Genomic DNA, 23,221 nt, shown 5'->3' with positions numbered 1-23,221 from the left:
ATAGTGATATAAATGTTTGAGATGTTAGCTACTGTAGTAATCCTAGTCATATAAATCTATTACATGTTAGCTATTAATTAACCTTTAACATGACCCCGTACATAGTGTTATAGCTACAAACATGATACAAATAGACACATTGTACAGATTTAAATGATTGATTGTGTATCATTTTATTTATAATATGGTTTAGGCCATATTGAAATTTGCTTTTGTTCATTAATTTCTATTTAAACATTCCAATTGTGTTTTGATTAGTTAAATTATAATTTGCATTGCATGGACTTTAGCATTGCTTCAGTACAAAAAAGACAAAAAGAAGAAGAAGAAACATGGCTGTAATAATGACAAAAAAAACAACTTGCTGAAATTTGGAATATAAACAAATAACACAAATATCATCATTTAATCATTTAATCAGATGCTTGCACATCTGAAAAGATGTGGCATTTCAATATTATTACATGTAATAATATTGAAATGCCACATCTTTTCAGATGTGAAACTAATGAGAAGTTTTAAATGAGAAAAGAAAAACATTCATAAGAAGTGATGCTTCTTATGAAGTTGTGTGTGTGGCAAGAATGAACATATAGGATTCATATACGGTAATCTAATTTAATTCATGATTATAAATTAAATCATTCAACTCCTCGAAATGATGTGTTTTTTTGTTTCACAGTTAGGGGTTGCAATCAAGGTTTCACTGCTACTAGTAGAGGGGAAAAGTGAGTGTTCAATTGTGCACTAGGGGTGCACGATTATGAAATTATGACCGATATCCGATCTCCGATTATTTGCAACATCATATTATATCTGCCAATACCGATTTTGACCGATTCCGATATTATACAGAGGATCACAATGGAAACAAGCTTAGGCCCTAGGGGCTTGGCCCAAAGCCTGCTGATAAAGTAATCAATCAATAAATAAATAGTACACAAATTAAATGTAGATAAATGTTTATTTTTACTTAAGATTTAACATCATATTTGATTTGGCTTCTTGTTCTAGACTAGAGGTACTAGACACTTTTGATTTATATTGAACTCATTGATGATTTTTTACATTTTGCATTTATTTATTTATTTTGCTTGTGAAAACCGATGAAATAATCAGGATTATTTTGAGACAATCCGATATGGCATTTTTATGGCCAATATGGCCGATTCCGATAATGCTACCGATTTATATCGTGCATCCTATAAAACCTACTCTAAATTATAACCATAAGAATAGTCCTACAATGATCTACTCCAATCTCAATTCAGCAAATGCATAATCTATGTATCTGCCTACAGAAAGCCGCCACCATGAGTACGGACGAAGAGATGAAGCAGTACGGCAAGGCCGCCATTTATCTCCGTAAGCCAGAGAAGGAGAGAATGGAAGCTCAAAGTGCAAACTTTGATGCCAAAACTGCAGCCTATGTGGCTGATAAGGCCGAGCTGTACCTCAAGTGTAAGATTATAAGCAAGGATGGTGCCAAAGTCACCGTGGAAACGCTGGACAAGAAAGACGTAGGTGTATATAAAATCAAATAGTGGCACAGTACAACTGTAATCACATTACATTCTGATGTTGTGCTTTTATTTTATTATTTTATTTTTAGACCAGAACTGTCCCTGAGGCGGATGTGACCCCTATGAACCCTCCCAAGTATGACAAGATTGAGGACATGGCCATGATGACCCACCTCACTGAAGCCACTGTCCTGTATAACCTCAAAGAGCGTTATGCAGCATGGATGATCTATGTAAGCTTTTCTACATGCTGAGAGCAGTACACTATTGTACCTGTCGATAGCAAAGAAAGAAAAACAGAGTACAAGTTATATCATCAACTGAAAACCATAGAAAAACAAATGCAAACAAATTCATGGTTCTGAAGTTAACTTGATCATTAGTTGATGCCACTTGCGAGTCGTGAATGACTGCTATTTAAGAACAAACTGAAGTATCTTCTGATTAATCAGATCACTTAAATTATTCTGTTTCTAATTATTACCTTTTATCATATTGACAATCAATTTCCATGCTGTAAATAACTAAGAACTGTGTTTTGCTCATGACTTCTTCTGTATGCAATCATCTATGCACTCAAATCATGTTTTTTAATGTCTGGTTACTGTACACAGGTTGAGGCCTCGTATAAGCCCTTCTTGCCTCCTAGCTCCTAGCACTTTCCTTTATTATTTTCTTCTACGTATTTCCTATATTTCTTTGTATTGTTGTATACTGTGCTAAATAATCAAATCAAATCAAATCAAATCAAATCAAATCAAATCAAATCAAATCAAATCAAATCATCCCTGCTCTAGTGATCCGTTGTCCCAGATATGTGGCATGCTCAGTGCTATGTTATATGTTAATGTTCTCTTCTCCTCTTCAGACCTACTCTGGCTTGTTCTGTGCAACTGTGAACCCCTACAAGTGGCTCCCAGTGTACGACCAGGAGGTTGTAAATGCCTACAGAGGCAAGAAGCGTATTGAGGCTCCACCCCACATCTTCTCTGTCTCTGACAACGCCTTTCAGTTCATGCTGATGGGTACGTACATACTAGCTGGACAATGTAAACAAATACATAACTATAATGGGTTTGTGCTGTATATCCATGACAAAAAAACGTGCTTTACATTTTACAGATAAAGAGAACCAGTCTGTCCTGATCACGTAAGTTTCCATCATCTACTAGGCATTACAAAAAAGAACATTGTACACAAATTCACTAAGTGCATTTCTCTGAATATATGTGTTTATAACCAGTGGAGAATCCGGTGCTGGGAAGACTGTGAACACCAAGCGTGTCATCCAGTACTTTGCAACAGCAGCAACTGCTAGTGGAGAGAAATCGGCGGCCGATAGTGGTAAAATTAAGGTACTGTATATGTTTTTAACTTTAACAAATACATGTTTTGGAACATAAAGCATTTATATGAAATATAGCAATACAATTTAAAATAATTCAGACCAAATTTTAAATTGGGTGATGTCTAAAACATTCAGGGGTCACTGGAGGATCAGATTATTGCAGCCAATCCCTTGCTGGAGGCCTATGGTAATGCCAAGACTGTGAGGAATGACAACTCATCTCGCTTTGTAAGTGTAAAATAATGACATTGTATGAGTAAACCTGCAATAATTCCACAATGTAGACGGATGCAACTAATTGTGCTATATCAAACAGGGTAAATTCATCAGAATCCATTTCAACAATGCGGGTAAATTGGCCAGTGCTGATATTGAGACATGTAAGTATGAAGTTCAGAGATGAGAAATTATATATTTGTTAATTTGAGGATTACATTTTGACTTATGTACAACCCATATAGATTATTATTATTATTATTATTATTATTATTAATTATGTTGTACAACCCATATAGATCTGCTGGAGAAGTCTAGAGTGACCTACCAGCTTCCTCTAGAGAGAGGTTACCATATCTTCTTCCAGATGATGACCAACCACAAACCTGAGATAATTGGTAAGTGGAATTATACTGATTATGCAGTGAGAACATAAATTAACTAGAAAAGTCACAATTTTGAAAAATTGCAAAGTGTGTTTGCCGCAATCGGTTACATAGGCCCCTCCCATTAATTCTTCTAGCCAATTACAATGTCAAGTCACCCCTGTGATCATGTGGAAATAATTTGGAGGGGATTTATCCCCCCAAAAATAAAATTTCTGCAACAAATGGTTATGTATTTCTTTTGCATGTGGATGAAAATGAATTGCTTTTTGCTCTGGGTTGATTAAACCACCCGTGACATGTGATTCAAATTTGGGATGGATTGGACGTAATTATTAATAATTTTAGTAATTATTATGAACCTGCCCTGCGATTTGACATATTATGGCTCAAGTTCGTGCCATCAAAACTGTGGGACAAGTAGCGAACCAAAGTTTAGGGTTACTCTAGAAAGAAGTAAAAAAAAAAGTGTTACAATTACTAGTCTGGTTTAATGAATAGAAACACATTCACACATTCATACTTTTTTCATCCCTTCTCAGAAAATTGTCTCATCACCACCAACCCATACGACTTCCCGTTGATCAGCATGGGTCAGATCACTGTGGCCAGCATTGATGACAAAGTCGAGTTGGACGCTACAGATGTAATTGGACATTATTTTAAATTTCTAATACTCACTGTGCACTGCAGTCAGTTACTCACTGTGCACTGCAGTCAGTTGCTCTGCAAAATACATTTTCTAAAGCAGTGGTTAGCAGGCCATGACCTCCCAAAATAATCCTATTTAAACTGGATTGCTAATATGATGCTTAATCTCAATCTTCTGAACACATCTCTGCTTATTGACATCAGGACGCTATTGACATCCTGGGCTTCAACGCTGAGGAGAAACTGTACATTTACAAGTTCACCGGTTCAGTGATGCATCATGGGGTGTTGACCTTCAAACAGAAGCAGCGTGAGGAACAGGCAGAGCCAGATGGCACGGAGGGTGAGTTGCATCTTCAACAAAAAATGTGATAGTCTTGTATTTATTTATATTTCAAATGAACTAAGCTAAATATATTTTCAATATATTGTCATTATTTATTTATATTATACTGTTTATACTGAAGGTTATTTGGTTTACCTATGGTCCTAGATTACTAGCTGTATGCATTCGATGTATTACCTTGTGTTTACCTTGCTTAAATCGCACTCTGGATTAAGCGTCTGCTAAATGCCTGAATCGTAAATTGCAAATTGTATGATAATTTCAGTGGCTGACAAGATCTGCTACCTGTTGGGTCTGAACTCAGCGGAAATGCTTAAGGCATACTGCTATCCCAGAGTTAAAGTTGGAAATGAATTCGTCACTAAAGGACAAACTGTGCCACAGGTGAGTAAAGTTACATTATTTCCATGTTCTGATTTAAATCATAATTAAAATGATCCTCCAACATTATTGTCTCAGCCGCTGAAGGGGAGGCAGAGATTATGTTTTGCACCATGTCCGTCGTAGCCTGGCTCCAGCCCCTGAATCGCTAGCCACGCCCATTAAAAAAATATATTCAGGCGATTCAGGGTCTGGTGACGCTCTCGAAGGAGGTCTGAGACTCGGTTGGAAATCTGACCGACGAATCAGCGTCGTTTCAACTCGATGACGTCAAAACAACAGCGCCGTCCAGACACAAACAAACATGGCTGCGCCAGTAGCATAGCAACTTATGCTACTCTTTTGGTGTCACATTTAGCTTCATACTGGGTGAAAGTCTCATTCAAAAAATTATTTTTTCGCTCGAAAATGTTAGTTACAATGACATTGAGTTGACGTGTTTTTTTTTTTTGGTAACTGTTGCATAATCGCAATTTCGCACTCGAGTCCCATGCCCCGGCCATTTAGCTCTGTCCCCCCCCGCTGACATGCCCTCAACCACGGCTAAGTTCAGCCTGCTGCGGTCGGAGCCTTGTCATCTGCTTTGCTACTATTGTGATTGGTTAAGGGTGAACCAATCGCCGAAGACTGCCTCTTTGTCAACGCCCATCTCAGAAACGGCGGTAGTAGGGAGGGCTTTCAGACTGAATAATGGGGTGAAACGAAATGAAAATTCAGGCTGAGTGTCAGGCTATGTCCGTCGGTCTGTGTGCCTGTTTGTGAGTGTCTGTGAGCAGCTAATCTCAGGCACCGTTTGGCCGCAAAACTGTGCACGCACACTCCCTGGATCTTTGGATCCCAGAGCAGAACCTCTGCCCCAAATCTTTCAGATCGGCGTGATCGGCGCGCCACCAGGAGGTCGATTTTTGCAAAACACATGTTTTGATATTGATTGATTGATTGAAGAATTTATTAACAGTTTGCAGAATTACAGTACATTTCAAGCACAAACTCAATACAAAGGCTGTTAACTGTGAGTGGACGACCCAATTAAGCATTACACTTGTTTCCAATAGGGTCCACCATGTTCAAATCATCAAAAACATTTAGAGACGTACAAATAGACACTTCTATATAGACAGAACAGGAATTCATCATAAAGGAGGTAAAAAGGGAAAATAAACATATACAGTGAGGGAAAAAAAGGGGGTGGGCGGTGGGGGGGATTCACGTTCAGCTCCGTTAATTTGTTTGTTTTCCTTGGAGGAGCTGCGTTGGGTCCCCAAGTCGGCTCCGTGGCCGTACCTTGAGTTGGCTGTGTGGCCGTGACCGCCTCTTGTGTTGGGTCCCCAAGTCGGCTCCGTGGCCGTACCTTGAGTTGGCTGTGTGGCCGTGACCGTCTCTTGTGTTGTCCTTGCGTTGGGTCCCCAAGTCAGCTCAGTGGCCATACCTTGAGTTGGCTGTGTGGCCGCGACCGTCTCTTGTGTTGTTCTTGCGTTCGTGTTTGAGGGATTCCGATTTTACAGGGGCCAGTTTCGAATTGCAGCCGCCCGTAGGTGCCCTTTGAGAGCGGTTTTGAAGGAGTCAAGGGATTCGCATGTCTTAAAGGGACACTTCACCCTTTTTGCAAAAAAATATATGTTAATGACGTTTAGAAGCTTTAGAACACTTTCCTGGGGGTCTTTATGTGTGTAATATGTGGTTTTAGATATTTTAGATTGTAGCAGTGAGCCCAGTGTCTCTGATGTCATGGACACTGGGCTCACTTCTTTCCTGGACTACAATTCCCATAATACTTTGGTGCACTGCTCCTCCTTGTGAATAGGGGGATGGCTGTCTTACTGAGACAACATGTAGTCCAGGAAGTAAGTGAGCCCAGTGTCCATGACATCAGAGACACTGGGCTCACTGCTACAATCTAAAATATCTAAATCCACATATTACACACATAAAGACCCCCAGGAAAGTGTTCTAAAGCTCCTAAACGTCATTAACATATATTTTTTAGCAAAAAGGGTGAAGTGTCCCTTTAATGACAGTTGGTAGGGCGTTCCACATTTTGGTGGCATAGGAGCGAAAAGAATTTAGTCCCTTGTTTGTGCCGAATCTGGGTTGTACATGGTTCGTTGCACTCCCTCTGGTGTTGTGGGTGTGGACTTCGTTAACATTAAGGAAGTATCTAGACAGGTACATGGGTATCTTGGTGGTGTATCGAATCTTGTGGACCAGACCCATTGCAAGATGCTGTACTCATGTTTTGATATTGATTGATTGATTGAAGAATGTATTAACAGTTTGCAGAATTACAGTACATTTCAAGCACAAACTCAATACAAAGGCTGTTAACTGTGAGTGGACGACCCAATTAAGCATTACACTTGTTTCCAATAGGGTCCACCATGTTCAAATCATCAAAAACATTTAGAGACGTACAAATAGACACTTCTATATAGACAGAACAGGAATTCATCATAAAGGAGGTAAAAAGGGAAAAGAAACATATACAGTGAGGGAAAAAAGGGGTTTTGGGGGGTTGGGGGATTCACGTTCAGCTCCGTTAATTTGTTTGTTTTCCTTGGAGGAGCTGCGTTGGGTCCCCAAGTCGGCTCCGTGGCCGTACCTTGAGTTGGCTGTGTGGCCGTGACCGCCTCTTGTGTTGGGTCCCCAAGTCGGCTCCGTGGCCGTACCTTGAGTTGGCTGTGTGGCCGTGACCGTCTCTTGTGTTGTCCTTGCGTTGGGTCCCCAAGTCAGCTCAGTGGCCATACCTTGAGTTGGCTGTGTGGCCGCGACCGTCTCTTGTGTTGTCCTTGCGTTCGTGTTTGAGGGATTCCGATTTTACAGGGGCCAGTTTCGAATTGCAGCCGTCCGTAGGTGCCCTTTGAGAGCGGTTTTGAAGGAGTCATGGGATTCGCATGTCTTAATGACAGTTGGTAGGGCGTTCCACATTTTGGTGGCATAGGAGCGAAAATAATTTAGTCCCTTGTTTGTGCCGAATCTGGGTTGTACATGGTTCGTTGCACTCCCTCTGGTGTTGTGGGTGTGGACTTCGTTAACATTAAGGAAGTATCTAGACAGGTACATGGGTATCTTGGTGGTGTATCGAATCTTGTGGACCAGACCCATTGCAAGATGCTGTACTCTGTCGTCGACCCTAAGCCATTCCAGCCTGTTGAAGTGGGCAGGGGTGAGGTGGGTTCGGGGGGCGAGGTCAAGTAGGAGCTTGACCAGTTTGTTTTGGGAAGTCTGGAGCCTGGTTTTAAGGGCCTTTGAGGTGCTGTGGTACCAGGAGGTGCATGCATAGTCAAAGAAACCCTGTACAAGGGCTCCTGTTAAGGTCTTCAAGGTGTTTTTGTTGACCAGTGAGGAGATCCTGTAAAGGAATCTTGTTCTATGGTTGACCTTTTTGATTACGTTGGTGGCCATTTTATCACCGGAAAGATTAGCCTCCAGGATGGAACCTAGGTAGGTAATTTCATCTTTACGTGTGATAACATTGTCACCCACTCTAACCAAGAAGCCATTTGCCTTGCTGAGATTACTATTAGAGCCAAAGAGAATGGATTCAGTTTTTCCCAGGTGTAAAGATAGTTTGTTATCAGCGAGCCAGGTGCAGATTCTACCGAGTTCAGAGCTGAGGGCCTTTTCAACCTGCAGTTTGTTCCTGTCCGAGACTAGCAGTGCCAAGTCATCTGCGAACAGGAACAAGTTGCAGTCACAAGCTGAAGACATGTCGTTAACATATATTAGGAACAGTAAAGGTCCTAGTATGCTCCCTTGTGGAACGCCACAGCTCACTGGGAGGGGGGGGGACAGTGTTCCATTCACCTCCACCATCTGTTCTCTCCCCTCCAGGTAGGATTGCATCCAGCTCACTGATGTGCTATCGAAACCAATTGCCTTTAGCTTGTTAACCAGTATGGAGTGGTTCACGGTGTCAAAAGCCTTTTGGAGGTCCAGCATGACCATGCCGCAGTATTTGTCAGCATCCACCTCATGTTTGATGTGGTCGCTCAAATAGAGAAGGCATGTGTCAGTGGAGTGGGACGTTCTGAAGCCAGATTGGAACTCGTACATTAATTTATTAGTGGCAAGATACTTTTCAACCTGTTCATAGACTATCACTTTCGAGATGGAGCAAAGAATAGAAATAGGGCGGTAGTTGCCGGGGTCTAATTTACTCCCTTTCTTGTGCAAGGGGGTTATCACTCATAGTCCCACTGATTCTGTCCAAACATCATGCAAACCGGTACACAGTATCTCTATATCCATTAAACTGAACAAAATGCATGAACGCAGTGTACAATTTCTGTGAGATTTTGCACACATCGAGGAAGTAATGCCACTTGAAAATGTTCAGATCAGCCTCATGGTGGCACTATAACAGGCCGATTGGCATTTTTACCTATAACTGCACCGATTTGCTTTAAACTTTGAGTGCACACTCCCTAGAGGCCAAGGAAAAACCTTTGACCTGCATTTTTGCTACAAAAAACAACAGCACACTGCACACTGCACATGTGCAGTTCCAAGCACCTCTACTGACATGTTTGGCGCCTGCTGGCCTAGTGGTCCAGGGCAACAGCATGCCACATATATATAGGCATGCCTGTAGCGCGTTGCATGTTTGAGTCCCGTTCATGACGACCTTTGGTGCATGTCTTTCCCTGTCTCTCTCTCCCTCTTCCCTGTCCATCTTCCTGTTATGCGGGAACGTGGCAAAAAACAACTCTCTGGCCTTGACAGCCCAACGTGGCAAAAAACAACTCTCTGGCCTTGACAGCCCATCCAAATAGAGAAGTTGTATTTGATTGCATTAAACGGCGGTAAACAACATTAAACTGACTGTCACTCACTTTGCCACTTGATTTGCCACTTGATTTTGCCATTCACTTTATGCATGTGCATATACCCTCTATTGTGTATCCAACCCTAAAACCCATCCCGCTCACTCAGATCAGCTAACACAGGGAAGCTGTCAACCTTCCCTAAAGCACTCGGGAGAGACTCTTCTCCCTTCTGGCTCTCAAACTTGTGGAATAAACTTTCCATTGCAGTTAGAACTGCAGACAAACTCAGAATCTTCTCTCTTCAGACTCCATATAGCCTGTGGCACTTGCCCTAGCCTTGCAAACCTTGCAGGCTTATGCAAAGACTAAAAATGTAATTAGGAGCGTCTGCAAAATGCTTAAATTGTGTAATTCAATATAATGTTCCTATTTCCTTAGGTAATGAACTCAGTCAGTGCCTTGGCCAAGTCCATCTATGAGAAGCTGTTCTTGTGGATGGTCATTAAGATCAACGGGATGCTGGACACCAAGCAGCAGAGAAACTACTACATTGGTGTGCTGGACATCGCTGGTTTTGAAATCTTTGATGTAAGCATAGACTTGTTTTAAGTTGGAGACTAAATATTTTTTGTAAGTTACACATTTACAAGAGATTGGGCTAATGATATATTTCCTCTCACAGTTCAACACCCTGGAGCAGCTGTGCATCAACTTCACCAATGAGAAACTGCAACAGTTTTTCAACCACACCATGTTTGTTCTGGAACAAGAAGAATACATGAAAGAGGGAATTCCCTGGGATCTCGTTGACTTCGGCATGGACTTGGCTATCTGCATTGAGCTGATTGAGAAGGTATATAGAATTATTATTATAGCGTATTATATTATGTATTGCTATGGACTTGGCTGTCAGCATCACATTCATTGAAGGTGTACAATTATTTTGTGCTTTAATGGACATAATGCAAACGCACACACACACACACACACACACACACACACACACACACACACACACACACGTGTATATATTATTTTGTCATTGGCACTAAGTTTTTGTTGATTTGTCTCGTTTGTCTCCTTTCCAAAGCCCTTGGGCATCTTCTCCAGCCTTGAAGAGCAGTGCATGTTCCCAAAGGCTACAGACAAAAGTTTCGCAGAGAAGTTGATTGACCTGCATCTGGGAAAGAACAAGGCCTTTGAGAAACCCAAGCCTGGTAAAGGCAAGGGTGAGGCTCACTTCTCCCTGGTCCACTATGCTGGAACTGTGGACTACAGGTGAATAGAACCCTATAGTATGCCTATAATAACAGGAACTGTGGACTACAGTTTGATGAATTGAGTATGGAGGACCCCAATGGAAACAAGCCATAGGCTTTTGTTAATAAACTGTTAATAAAGTATTCAATCAATCCATCAATCAATCAACAGCATCACAGGATGGCTAGAGAAGAACAAGGATCCTCTCAACGACTCTGTGGTGCAGCTGTACCAGAAGTCTTCAGTGAAGCTGCTCTGTGTGTTATATCCCCTACCTGAGCCTGAAGGTATGTTTACTACAATTGGTTTGGAGCATTTAGCATATTGGGAACAGGAGTCATATGGCTGTACCCCAGCCAATAGGAACACAGAGGGGGCGGGACATCAGCAAATTAATATAGGATAATAATATAATATAATGTGTTCTATCCCCCACCTGAGCCTGAAGGTGTTGTTATATCAATACTATAAAAAAACAATCTGACAAGAAGAGAGGCATTTTCATTCTATATAACTAATGATAACTCATGATGCTATCATATAAACAGATAATACCAAGAAGGGAGGCAAGAAGAAGGGTGGTTCCATGCAGACTGTGTCTAGTGCTTTCAGGGTAAGAATATCTATTCATTGTTATCAACATATATTCCTGTAAGAATGAAGCATTATTATTATCAACATTATATCCATGTAAGAAATAGTCTTTAAATGTTGGAAATGTTGTAAAAATAGGGTTTATGTCGTTAAAGTATGTTTTAGAAACAATCTAAATCTGCAAAGTAAGTAGTATCTAAAGAGTTCAAATAATTATAGTGGAAGAGAAAGTACAACATTCTATCACTTTTGACTAATTACAAGCCTTTTATGTCTCAATAGGCAAACTTGCAGTTGCTGATGACCAACTTGAGGAGCACACATCCTCACTTTGTGCGTTGCCTGATTCCCAACGAGACAAAGTGTCCAGGTAAACAGAAAATAAACATTTGACGCCTTATCAATTCTCTCCTAGAGGCCCTAAGGAAGACCTTGTAGTACTAAGCCAGGATGCGGAAAAGGCTTTCGACCAGGTGGAATATTCATACTTGTTCTCAGTGATGGAAAGGTTTTACATTGGAGATAGGTTCATTACATGGATTACAGCAACCCCACTGCAGCTAGGAGACTGACTAACCAGACACTGTCCTCACAATTTGCTTTAGCTCTAGGGCCCTTTGCCCAGACAATTATAGCAATGCTGACATATACAACACAGAATACACTTAAAATATCTCCCTGTATGCAGATGACATTCTTTTGTATGTAACCACAATCACGTGGATTTTGGTTGACTCGTTTTGACTCATTAAATGCAACTTTGGCCAGTGGGTAACTATTTTGTTGTAATAATAATGAAGCAACATATTTACAGGACTGATGGAGAACTTCCTGGTCATCCACCAGCTGAGGTGTAATGGTGTGCTGGAGGGCATCAGAATTTGTAGAAAGGGCTTCCCAAGCAGAATCCCCTATGCTGACTTCAAGCAGAGGTATCAATTCCTTTTTCCAGATGCTTTTAGTTCCAAACTTATTAACGGGAGGCACGCAAAATGACCATGAACTTCTGCAAAACAGATACAAAGTACTGAACGCCAGCGCATGTCCCGATGGCGCGTTCATGGACAACAAGAAGGCATCTGAGAAGCTGATGGGGTCCATTGATGTACCTGTTGATGAGTACAAGTTTGGACACACCAAGGTAATAAACACACAGTGAACCTTGTTTAACATTATGGACAGAGGATTAAAAGTTGATTTTACGGTTGTTTAGTTACAGTGTTTGTGACATTGTATTCAGGTGTTCTTCAAAGCTGGTCTGCTGGGTGTCCTTGAGGAGATGCGAGATGAAAAGCTGTCTACTCTGGTCACCATGACTCAGGCACTCGCACGAGCTTACGTCATGAGGAGGGAGTTTGTCAAGATGATGGCAAGGAGGTACTTTGAAAACATGATTTATTCAATACTTACTTTCTAAATGTTTTACTGTTCAACACAATTTTGTTATAGTGTCAAATAACTACAATAAAAGCTTTAGGTGGCAAGGAAAACGGGGGAAGAAACCTCGAGCAGAACCAGGCTCTAGGGTGGGTGGCCATCTGCCTTTACCGTGTCGGGGCACAACAACAATAATATCCACAGCAATAATAACGACAACAATAACTAATTATAACTATTATAATGACACAATAATAGCAGCTATAACAACCTGCAGTCATATTTTATGGAAATTAACCTTCTATCTGCAGCTCGGTGTCCACAATACACAAAAAGTAATGCTAAGTTGATTGTACATCAGTATGAAACTAGAGAGAACCAAGCGTTATAATGTGATACCGAGAGTTGAAAGTCAAAGGTCTCAATAATAACAGTGTGAAAATGCTGTTACGGAAAAGCTACGAGTTGTTTGGGGGGGATTTAAGATTATTTTCAGTCGTTTTGGATTTTTTGAGTTAATTTGATTTGCTATGTAATTCATTGGTGTTATGTAATTGTATCCGACGATTTATGTTGCAGGACCACAATGGAAACAAGGGTTTCTTTACGCTCCTGGGTTTAAGTTATATTGTAACCGAAATCAAATCAATCATGATACACTGCAACTGTGTTCCCACAGAGAAGCCATTTACACCATCCAGTTCAACGTGCGCACATTTGTCAATGTGAAACACTGGCCATGGATGGGGCTGTACTACAAGATCAAGCCTCTCCTGCAGAGTGCTGAGACTGAGAAGGAGCTGCAGAACATGAAGGAGAACTATGAAAAGATGAAGACTGACTTGGCCACTGCCCAGGCCTTGAAGAAGACACTGGAAGCGAAATTGGTGGCTGCGGTGCAGGAGAAGAATAACCTTGCAGCATCATCGGCATCAGTAAGTAGCTACACTTGTACAGGAAATGTTGCTAATATTTCATATTGTTTATCATCTTAAAAGGCAAGACCACTTTTTTTTAGGTTTGAGTTGTATAGTTACGTTGCCATGATGTAACTCCAAAGGTGGACAAGAAATCAAAAATTGCTCCATTGATTAGAAATTGATAATTCAAAATATTCTCCTCATTGACTTACATTGTACGCTGAAACAGCTCTCAAAGTCACTCTTTCACATAAATAAACACAAACAAAGTTGATTCAGACAATATAGAGCATCACCACCAAACCCAGTAGGCCTACTGTTTTTTTTTCTAATAATCCTGTTGAAATTACTATTTGAAGATCTGGATCTGGATCCACGGATCTAGTCCGGGTTTTCTTCCTATACAAATGGAAAAATCAACAGGAATTTTATTATACAAAAAAACTAACAGAACTGGGATTGGTGATGCTCTGTCTTGAATCAATAACTTTGTTTGTGTTTGTTTACGTACTAAAAGAGTGACTTTGAGAGCTGTTTCAGTGTACAATGTAAGTCAATGAGGATCATATTTTGAATTATCAATTTCTAATTACTAGAGCAATTATTTTTGATTTCTTGTCTACATTTGGAGAACATCATGGCAAGGTAACACAACCCAAACCTCTACCAAAGTGATATTGCCCTTTAAATCTTTTATGTATAGGTAGTCGACCACCAGGCATTCTCATTGCAGACCATGGCAGAGAATGCCTGGTGGTCGAACGGCTGTTCATCACAAGGGCCTGACCCAATTTGTCATTCTTCTGTGGGGAGGGTGAATTTGAATGTGCAACTGCTACTCACCCACGCACTACTATAGTATATCCTTTTGGAGGAGGTTTGATTAGTTTGAGCATTAGTCCGACATGCGGGAACAACTGTCAGACTACCGCTCGAACGAGTAGTGCTCACGTGCTTGCGGTTGTGTTTAGGTTAGGGATAGAGGTAGATTGTCGGTCTACTGACCGTCGGACCAAAACACGTGTCGGAACTTTGCACCCCTCCAACTTCTTCCTTGTCCTCACCTCACCCTGAACAAATTCTGACATATTCCTTTTCATTGACAATCAGGGAGACGAGGCTCTGAATGATGCTGAGGAGAGATGTGAAGGTCTTATTAAAAGTAAGATCCAGTTGGAGGCAAAGCTCAAAGAGACGACCGAGAGACTGGAGGACGAGGAGGAGATCAATGCAGAACTGACTGCCAAGAAGAGAAAGCTGGAGGATGAATGCTCTGAGCTCAAGAAGGACATTGATGACCTGGAGCTCACCTTGGCCAAAGTGGAGAAGGAGAAACACGCCACTGAAAACAAGGTATACTGTAGATTATACTCAAGATCATACACTCTAGTTGCAGACTTGTAAGGGTCAATCTATACTGTTTTACTGTCAGAGTTACAGACTTGTAAGGGTCAATAATTCAGAACCCCTTTCCCCTAAAGGAACCCTGAGAGTCCCTGGAATTCACTTCGAAAAGCACTGATTGATCCATTCCATGACAACACATTATGTTCTGCTTATCAGGTGAAGAACCTGACTGAGGAGATGGCGTCTCAGGATGAGAGCGTCGCTAAGCTGAGCAAGGAGAAAAAAGCCCTCCAAGAGGCCCATCAGCAAACCCTGGATGACCTGCAGGCAGAGGAGGACAAAGTCAACACTCTGACCAAGGCCAAGACCAAGCTGGAGCAGCAAGTTGACGATGTGAGTTTACCAAAGGGAATCAGATGTTTTGAACTTAAAGATGGAGTGCCGTGATTTTTTTTTCCACCCTAAAAACTTTTCTTTTCAAAAAAGTGTACAGTATTTGTTAAAATGTTGTTTTTATGTGGACACACCCACCAGTTAATTAAGTATGCCTGGTTTGCCTGGTGGGTGGTGATGGGTGACTGGTGATCTACCTGAACTGAAGCCACACCCACAGCTGTTATTGGATGATAAAGGGGGAGGGGTTAGGGGAGGGGAAGATTTTGTGATGTCACTATATCACTGTTTTTTTCATTGGCATGTTTGACTGTCAAGGTTTCAGCCTCCAGGAAGAAACCCTAAATACAAAGGGAAGTAATCATTGCAACCTTGAACCTTGCACATAACAATCACACCAAGGGGTCTAAGGAAGTACTCTAACCTCGTAAACACATGAAAAACTGGAAAAGTGTAAATATCACGGCACTCCATCTTTAATATTATATATTGTTGTACTGATTAATAAGAACAATATATTGTTGTGCAGTTGGAGGGTTCTCTGGAGCAAGAGAAGAAGCTCCGCATGGACCTGGAGAGAGCCAAGAGAAAGCTTGAGGGTGATCTGAAACTGGCCCAGGAATCCATCATGGACCTGGAAAATGATAAGCAGCAATCTGACGAGAAGATAAAGAAGTAATGTGAACCAACAATATGAAATGTCATGGAGAGAAACCACCTGCAGAATGACCCTAAAATATGACTATTGACTGTATTCAACAGGAAGGACTTTGAAGTAAGCCAGCTTCTGAGTAAGATTGAGGATGAACAATCTTTGGGGGCCCAGCTGCAGAAGAAGATCAAAGAACTCCAGGTATTCTTATTTTATATAAAATCATTAATAATAAGAGTGAATGGTTATTTTCAGATGTTACTCTAACATCATTCATTTGAAAGGCTCGTATTGAAGAACTGGAGGAGGAGATCGAGGCAGAGCGTGCCGCTCGTGCCAAAGTGGAGAAGCAGAGAGCCGATCTCTCCAGGGAACTTGAAGAGATCAGTGAGAGGCTGGAGGAGGCTGGAGGCGCCACCGCTGCTCAGATCGAGATGAACAAGAAGCGCGAGGCTGAGTTCCAGAAGCTGCGTCGTGACCTTGAAGAGTCCACCCTGCAGCATGAGGCCACTGCTTCTGCTCTCCGTAAGAAACAGGCCGACAGCGTGGCTGAACTGGGTGAACAGATCGACAACCTCCAGAGAGTCAAGCAGAAGCTGGAGAAGGAGAAGAGTGAATACAAGATGGAGATCGATGACCTGTCCAGCAACATGGAGGCTGTTGCTAAGGCAAAGGTATGATAGCCTTGCGATATTAGTCTCGTCCCTCTCAGCGTTTTTTTTCTTCTCAAAATGTCCCGCCTCATAATTGAATACTGTACCCTGTTTGGTTATAGCCTGGTTCCAGACTTAATCTGCCTGGGGCAATATGCATTGCAAGGCAGATGAAGGCTAGCTACGCGAGGCAAAAGCTACAGTATAATGGAATGCCTGTGTATAATATCATTCTTGAGATACAAGTAATCTTGTGAACGGAACACGTAGCCTATGGTGATTACTCTAAATGTTAATAAACCTTTCAGATAATGAGGCAATTTGAGGTAAAGTTTAAGTATAGCTTTGTAGATAAAAAAAAATAAACCTCAGTGCTGCTCCTCATAGCTAATGATGGCCATCCCAGTGATTGGGGGTAAGGAAACCATACATTAATAAACTGGAGGGCTGAATTATAGAGTGGCTTTGATTTAAATCAAGGCAATGTGAATGAATATGATTGAACATTTCCAATGTTAATTTCCAGGGAAATCTTGAGAAGCTGTGCCGCACCCTTGAGGACCAACTTAGTGAAATCAAGGCCAAGAGTGATGAGAACGTTCGCCAGATCAATGATATTGGAGCTCAGAGAGCAAGACTGTTGACAGAGAACGGTAAATGTTCAATTCATCATAAAGTCTACATTGTCCTGTCAATGGTACTTGAGCAAATTGACCATAATTATTAGAGATAACGCTATGATCAACAGTTAACACGGGACTCATGATTTGTTTGAAATTAATATTTCTAACTAGGCGAGTTTGCTCGTCAACTGGAGGAGAAAGAAGCTCTGGTCTCTCAGCTCACCAGAGGCAAGCAGGCCTTCACCCAACAGCTTGAAGAGTTGAAGAGACACGTTGAAGAGGAAGTTAAGGTGAAGAACAGATTATTTTCCCTTTTAGTTTTATATTTTTTGTAATTTCATTCAGCTGACATTATTTTGTCCATTTTCTTGACAGGCAAAGAATGCCCTTGCTCATGCTGTACAATCAGCTCGCCATGACTGCGACCTTCTGAGGGAGCAGTTTGAGGAGGAGCAGGAGGCAAAGGCAGAGCTGCAGCGTGGAATGTCCAAGGCCAACGCTGAGGTGTGTCAGTGGAGGAGCAAGTATGAGACTGATGCTGTCCAACGCACTGAGGAGCTGGAGGAGGCCAAGTAAGTCAGCAGTGTTGCAACACTGTCAGCTACCACTCACTATGCAAAATATTACTCACAAATTAACCATTCTAAACTAATCAACAGGAAGAAGCTCGCCCAGCGTCTTCAGGAGGCTGAGGAGCAAATCGAGGCTGTGAATTCCAAGTGCGCCTCTCTGGAGAAGACCAAACAGAGACTCCAGGGTGAAGTGGAAGACCTCATGATTGATGTGGAGAGGGCCAATGGTTTGGCTGCCAACCTCGACAAGAAACAGAGGAACTTTGATAAGGTGATTTGACACACATCATTTTATAATCTTAAAGTGGAGGACACATTACTTTATTGGTTTATTTGGAGTATAGCCTGTTAATGAACATTACATAAAAATGAAGCGTAAATACACCGGATTTAGCAGAGATGCTAATTTCCATCCATAGTCCCCATTTCATTACAAATGGTGTGCAGGTAGGCCTACTTAAAGTGGAGGTAAATGACACATTTCATTACAAATGGTCTGCAGGTCTTGGCAGAATGGAAGCAGAAATTTGAAGAGGGACAGGCAGAACTGGAGGGAGCTCAGAAAGAGGCACGTTCTCTCAGCACTGAGTTGTTTAAGATGAAGAATTCCTACGAGGAGTCTCTGGACCAACTGGAGACCATGAAGCGTGAGAACAAGAACCTGCAACGTGAGTCTTTCTCTACATCATTCTTTTGACAGTTTTTTGCTTGAATGTTTTTTGCATATTTCTTTGGAGCAAAAAGCTGGTGCTGCCGGGTCAAAAGGTATTCCTACATGTGTCTTTTAAAATTATGTAAATGTTCATATGCTAACCCAACTTTACTCAAATGCAAAATACTTGACTGATTCATTATTTTCAATTAACTACAGAGGAGATCTCAGACCTGACTGAACAGATCGGTGAGACTGGAAAGAGCATCCATGAGCTGGAGAAGTCCAAGAAGCAGGTTGAGACAGAGAAGTCAGAGATCCAGACAGCCTTGGAGGAAGCCGAGGTAACGCTTTTAGCTTCTAGATGAAAAATGCAATAGTCTATAGTTTAGTTTGGTCATTAAAGTATAGTGTAGCAACCCCACAGAAGTGGCCGTAAATTGCTCCTCTTAGTGAACTATAGCTCTCTTTGCGTTGCCTGCTGCGTGCCGGTGCCGGACTGGTGAGTTGGCAACCGGGGTTCGATCCAACTCAGAGCGTTACCCTGTTTGCTACAATATTTCAGATTTATCTCAATAAATGAATTGCATTTTCATAGTGCTTTTCCAAGCACTTTACAATGGTTCATTCATTAATACAGTGGGAGGTGAAGCAGCGAACAGTCAACAATAGCGTCCTCACTTCCCACACATTCACAAACCAAGTGGCAAGCTAGCACAAATCAAGTCATTAGAGGCAATGTAGGATTCAATGTGTTGCCCAAGGACACTTCACAATGTGGACAGAAGGAGCCGGGATTTGAACCGCCAAAACACAGATTCATTGAGCGACCTGCTCTGCTGAGCCACAGCCGCCCATTAAACATTCAGTGTAGCAGTATATTATTGGATGCTACTTAAAAGCTCTTACAACCTTTTGATCCTGTGTTACATTTCAGGGTACTCTGGAGCATGAGGAGTCCAAGATTCTTCGTGTCCAGCTGGAGCTCAACCAGATCAAGGGTGAGGTGGACAGGAAGCTTGCAGAGAAGGATGAAGAGATGGAGCAGATCAAGAGGAACAGCCAGAGGGTGGTTGAATCCATGCAGAGCACTCTGGACTCTGAGGTCAGGAGCAGAAACGATGCCCTTAGAATCAAGAAGAAGATGGAGGGAGACCTGAACGAGATGGAGGTTCAGCTGAGCCACGCAAACCGCCAGGCTGCTGAGGCCCAGAAGCAGCTGAGGAACGTCCAGGGACAGCTTAAGGTTCAAAACATATTAGTTAGACACATGTTACTATTATATAAAACATATTAGTTAGACACATGTTACTATTATTATATAAAACATAATAGTTAGACACAATCAAATAATGGAGCTGCTCTGAACAAGTCACATTCAGATTTTTATCTTATGTGACAACCTCAAATGTGATTTATTTTAGGATGCCCAAGTGCACCTTGACGATGCTTGCAGAGGCCAAGAAGATATGAAGGAGCAAGCTGCCATGGTGGAGCGTAGGAATGGCCTCATGTTCGCTGAGATCGAGGAGCTGAGAGTGGCTCTGGAACAGACAGACAGAGGCCGCAAAGTGGCTGAGCAAGAACTGGTGGATGCCAGTGAGCGCGCTGGACTGTTGCACTCCCAGGTAAGTCAATGGAAAAACTCTCAACATGTTTAACATACAAGTCATGTATACTTGCATTGCTAAACTGAATCTTTATTTTAGAACACAAGTCTTTTGAACTCCAAGAAGAAACTTGAAGCTGACCTGATCCAGGTCCAAGGTGAAGTGGACGACAGTGTTCAAGAAGCAAGGAATGCTGAGGATAAGGCCAAGAAAGCCATCACTGATGTAAGTTAGGAGCTTTAGAATTAGACCCCCCATGCCATGCTTAATATAAACATATGTTGTACCCCTGGAACAGGTGATAATAGTATGTGAAACAATACGCAGACGTCTTCTCTCATTCAAGGCTTTGTATTGAATCAATTATCAAATAATCAACACATCATAGATAAACATACATATTACAGCATCTTCACAATCAAGGTACGTATGAATCATCATCAATTATACAGGACGAGAACCAGGTAAGTGTATAGGTAGCTCGGTGTCCATAATAACACATTTAACTTGGCTTACTGTACATTCCATATCCCTGAGATAAATACTGTATATAGGTAAGCATGTGTTAATAATCATTTTAAACCAACACTTTTAGCTCTAGATTAATTATCACTTTTAACTTCAATAAACTTATGTCTTCTTTTCATACCATTTGCAATGTGACTTTAACCAGCCTAAAATGTACCCAGAAAACATTAGTGCAATACAGAACAGTAATGATAACTATGCACCACTTCTTCAGAGTTGTGCATTCTGGCATCCAGCAAAACCGTAACCCCTTTTCTATGAGTGACGTCATCACAAACAGCGACGTGCTGTCTGCTGACATGGCTTGTGCTACGTTAGCTTAGCTTAGCTCATAGTATACATGTTGTGGTCAGTGAGTAAGCACTACAAACGCTATTAATGTTCTTTCTCCCATCAAAACACACAAAACCCTGAGTGCAAAAATAGCATGAAACTATGTATCCACAGGGTAACGTTTCCCCATATATTTACCTGGAACAGGTGATAATAGTATGTGAAACAATACGCAGACGTCTTCTCTCATTCAAGGCTTTGTATTGAATGGAGATTGGTGCTGCGGTTCCCCCTCTCACAGACATTACTAGTCAGTTATCTTCACTGTAGAAATACTATGCACTGTATGCAGTTCACTATCATGCAGAAATATGTAGAAATACTATGCACTGTATGCAGTTCACTATCATGCAGAAATATCATTCTATTACACATACAATACAATACGCTCATGTTGGAAACCTTTGCTCTATAGGCTACAACAAAGGATGTATTTTATAACTAAAATTGTCTTATTTAAACAGCCATGATGAAAAAGTAATGTATTGCAATCCAAGTCAAGTGAGATTTGTGTTTAGTTATTGGACATTTAATTGTATTATGGTTAAAACATTGAGAGCTTCTGCTTCTGCTCTGTGGTAGCTATGGAAAGCCTGATCCTGAGAGGGTTGGACCATGATCTGTATTTCCCCCCATATCTGCATACGGTATGGAAATATGGAGGGGAATGTATGCAGATCATGATCTATTTCATGGCTTTGGGGGGCTGGCTCCCCTGTGAGGGCCTGGGGGCCTCAAATATTACTCTAGCCTCAACTCCTATAAATCCGGCACTGACAATGAAGTATATTTTATCCTCTTCCCAGGCCGCTATGATGGCCGAGGAGCTGAAGAAGGAGCAGGACACCAGCTCTCACCTGGAGAGGATGAAGAAGAACCTGGAGGTCACAGTCAAGGACCTGCAGCATCGTCTGGATGAGGCTGAGAACCTGGCTATGAAGGGAGGCAAAAAGCAGCTCCAGAAACTGGAGTCTAGGGTAAGATGTGATTTACTTCAACACAGCTTATAGTCAATTAAATAAGAATACGTTTCATAGTGCATAATTCCATTGTGAAGGTGCGTGAACTGGAGGGAGAGGTCGACGCTGCACAGAGAGGTGGAGGAGACGCCATTAAAGGTGTCCGCAAGTACGAGAGGAGAGTGAAGGAGCTGACATACCAGGTACAGTATTCACGTAATTAACCATCATGCCACTGATTAAATGAATAGATTGCATGAACATACAATTAATGTTATAAATTCACTCTCACTTTAGACTGAAGAGGACAAGAAGAATCTTGGCAGGCTTCAGGATCTGGTAGACAAACTGCAGATGAAGGTGAAGGGCTACAAGAGACAGGCTGAGGAATCGGTAAGACAAATATACATCTTTAGTTGTGGTCGCCATGGGCAGAGTGTTGTGAACTAACAACACTAACATGAACATGATGCCATATCGGCTATTACATTAGCCACAACTGAAATTGTCTTGTTTGGACTATAATTGTAAGGTAATCTTTTCAAATATTGAGGCTTTGAACCATCTCTATCATATTGTAGGAGGAAGCAGCCAACACTCACCTGTCCAAGTGCAGAAAGGTTCAGCATGAGCTAGAGGAGGCAGAGGAGCGTGCTGACATCGCTGAATCCCAGGTCAACAAGATGAGAGCTAAAAGTCGTGACTCCAAGGTAAATACATGTGTAATATGAAGGTTTATTATGTTGACTGTCTTTAACTAAGATTTAAATAAAGATTCATGTCTAATAGCATATTCCTATTTTACAGGGAAAAGATGCTGCTGAATAAGTTTTCCAATTCAACTCACCATAAAGTCATAAAATATGACCCACTGGATTCAAAAAGTCATAGAATATGACCCATTGTATTCAATAAAGGTGGCAACGAATGCATGTTGTTGTTTCTTGTATTCATTACTTCATCAAATCACTTTGTATAAGTGGCTCTGGATTAAGAGCGTCTGCTAAATGCCTACATTTTATTGTCAGCTTTGAGTATTCTGGTTCCAGCACATGTCCACTAATACACTAGAGGGTATGCGCATGTGTAACAGGATGGCATTAAGGATTGTAGCCAACTAGGGAAATACTA

At 41.5% G+C, this 23,221-nt stretch overlaps 1 protein-coding gene across 1 annotated transcript; it reads left to right on the top strand.

Annotated features, from left to right (window-relative positions):
• Positions 1 to 690: 690 nt before the first annotated feature.
• LOC306933073 (myosin heavy chain, fast skeletal muscle-like) lies at positions 691 to 23,022 on the top strand. Its single transcript, XM_079515076.1, has 41 exons — positions 691 to 728; positions 1,302 to 1,520; positions 1,613 to 1,756; positions 2,392 to 2,548; positions 2,646 to 2,673; positions 2,767 to 2,878; positions 3,007 to 3,099; positions 3,188 to 3,251; positions 3,387 to 3,485; positions 4,016 to 4,119; positions 4,329 to 4,467; positions 4,736 to 4,854; positions 10,056 to 10,205; positions 10,300 to 10,470; positions 10,708 to 10,895; positions 11,049 to 11,164; positions 11,426 to 11,490; positions 11,754 to 11,841; positions 12,286 to 12,403; positions 12,489 to 12,612; positions 12,712 to 12,848; positions 13,528 to 13,783; positions 14,879 to 15,121; positions 15,332 to 15,508; positions 16,038 to 16,183; positions 16,271 to 16,361; positions 16,445 to 16,834; positions 17,340 to 17,466; positions 17,608 to 17,726; positions 17,812 to 18,008; positions 18,096 to 18,279; positions 18,511 to 18,676; positions 18,880 to 19,004; positions 19,598 to 19,906; positions 20,085 to 20,288; positions 20,370 to 20,495; positions 21,938 to 22,108; positions 22,189 to 22,293; positions 22,388 to 22,483; positions 22,672 to 22,800; positions 22,898 to 23,022. The coding sequence occupies exons 2-41, from the start codon at positions 1,314 to 1,316 to the stop codon at positions 22,916 to 22,918; spliced, it is 5,805 nt and encodes a 1,934-aa protein (XP_079371202.1). The 5' UTR covers positions 691 to 728; positions 1,302 to 1,313; the 3' UTR covers positions 22,919 to 23,022.
• The last annotated feature ends 199 nt before the right edge of the window (positions 23,023 to 23,221 follow it).

This window comes from Electrona antarctica (genome assembly GCF_951216825.1).
Source record: "Electrona antarctica genome assembly, chromosome: 11".
NCBI lineage: Eukaryota > Metazoa > Chordata > Actinopteri > Myctophiformes > Myctophidae > Electrona > Electrona antarctica.
This window is presented reverse-complemented; position numbering and strand designations above follow the sequence as displayed.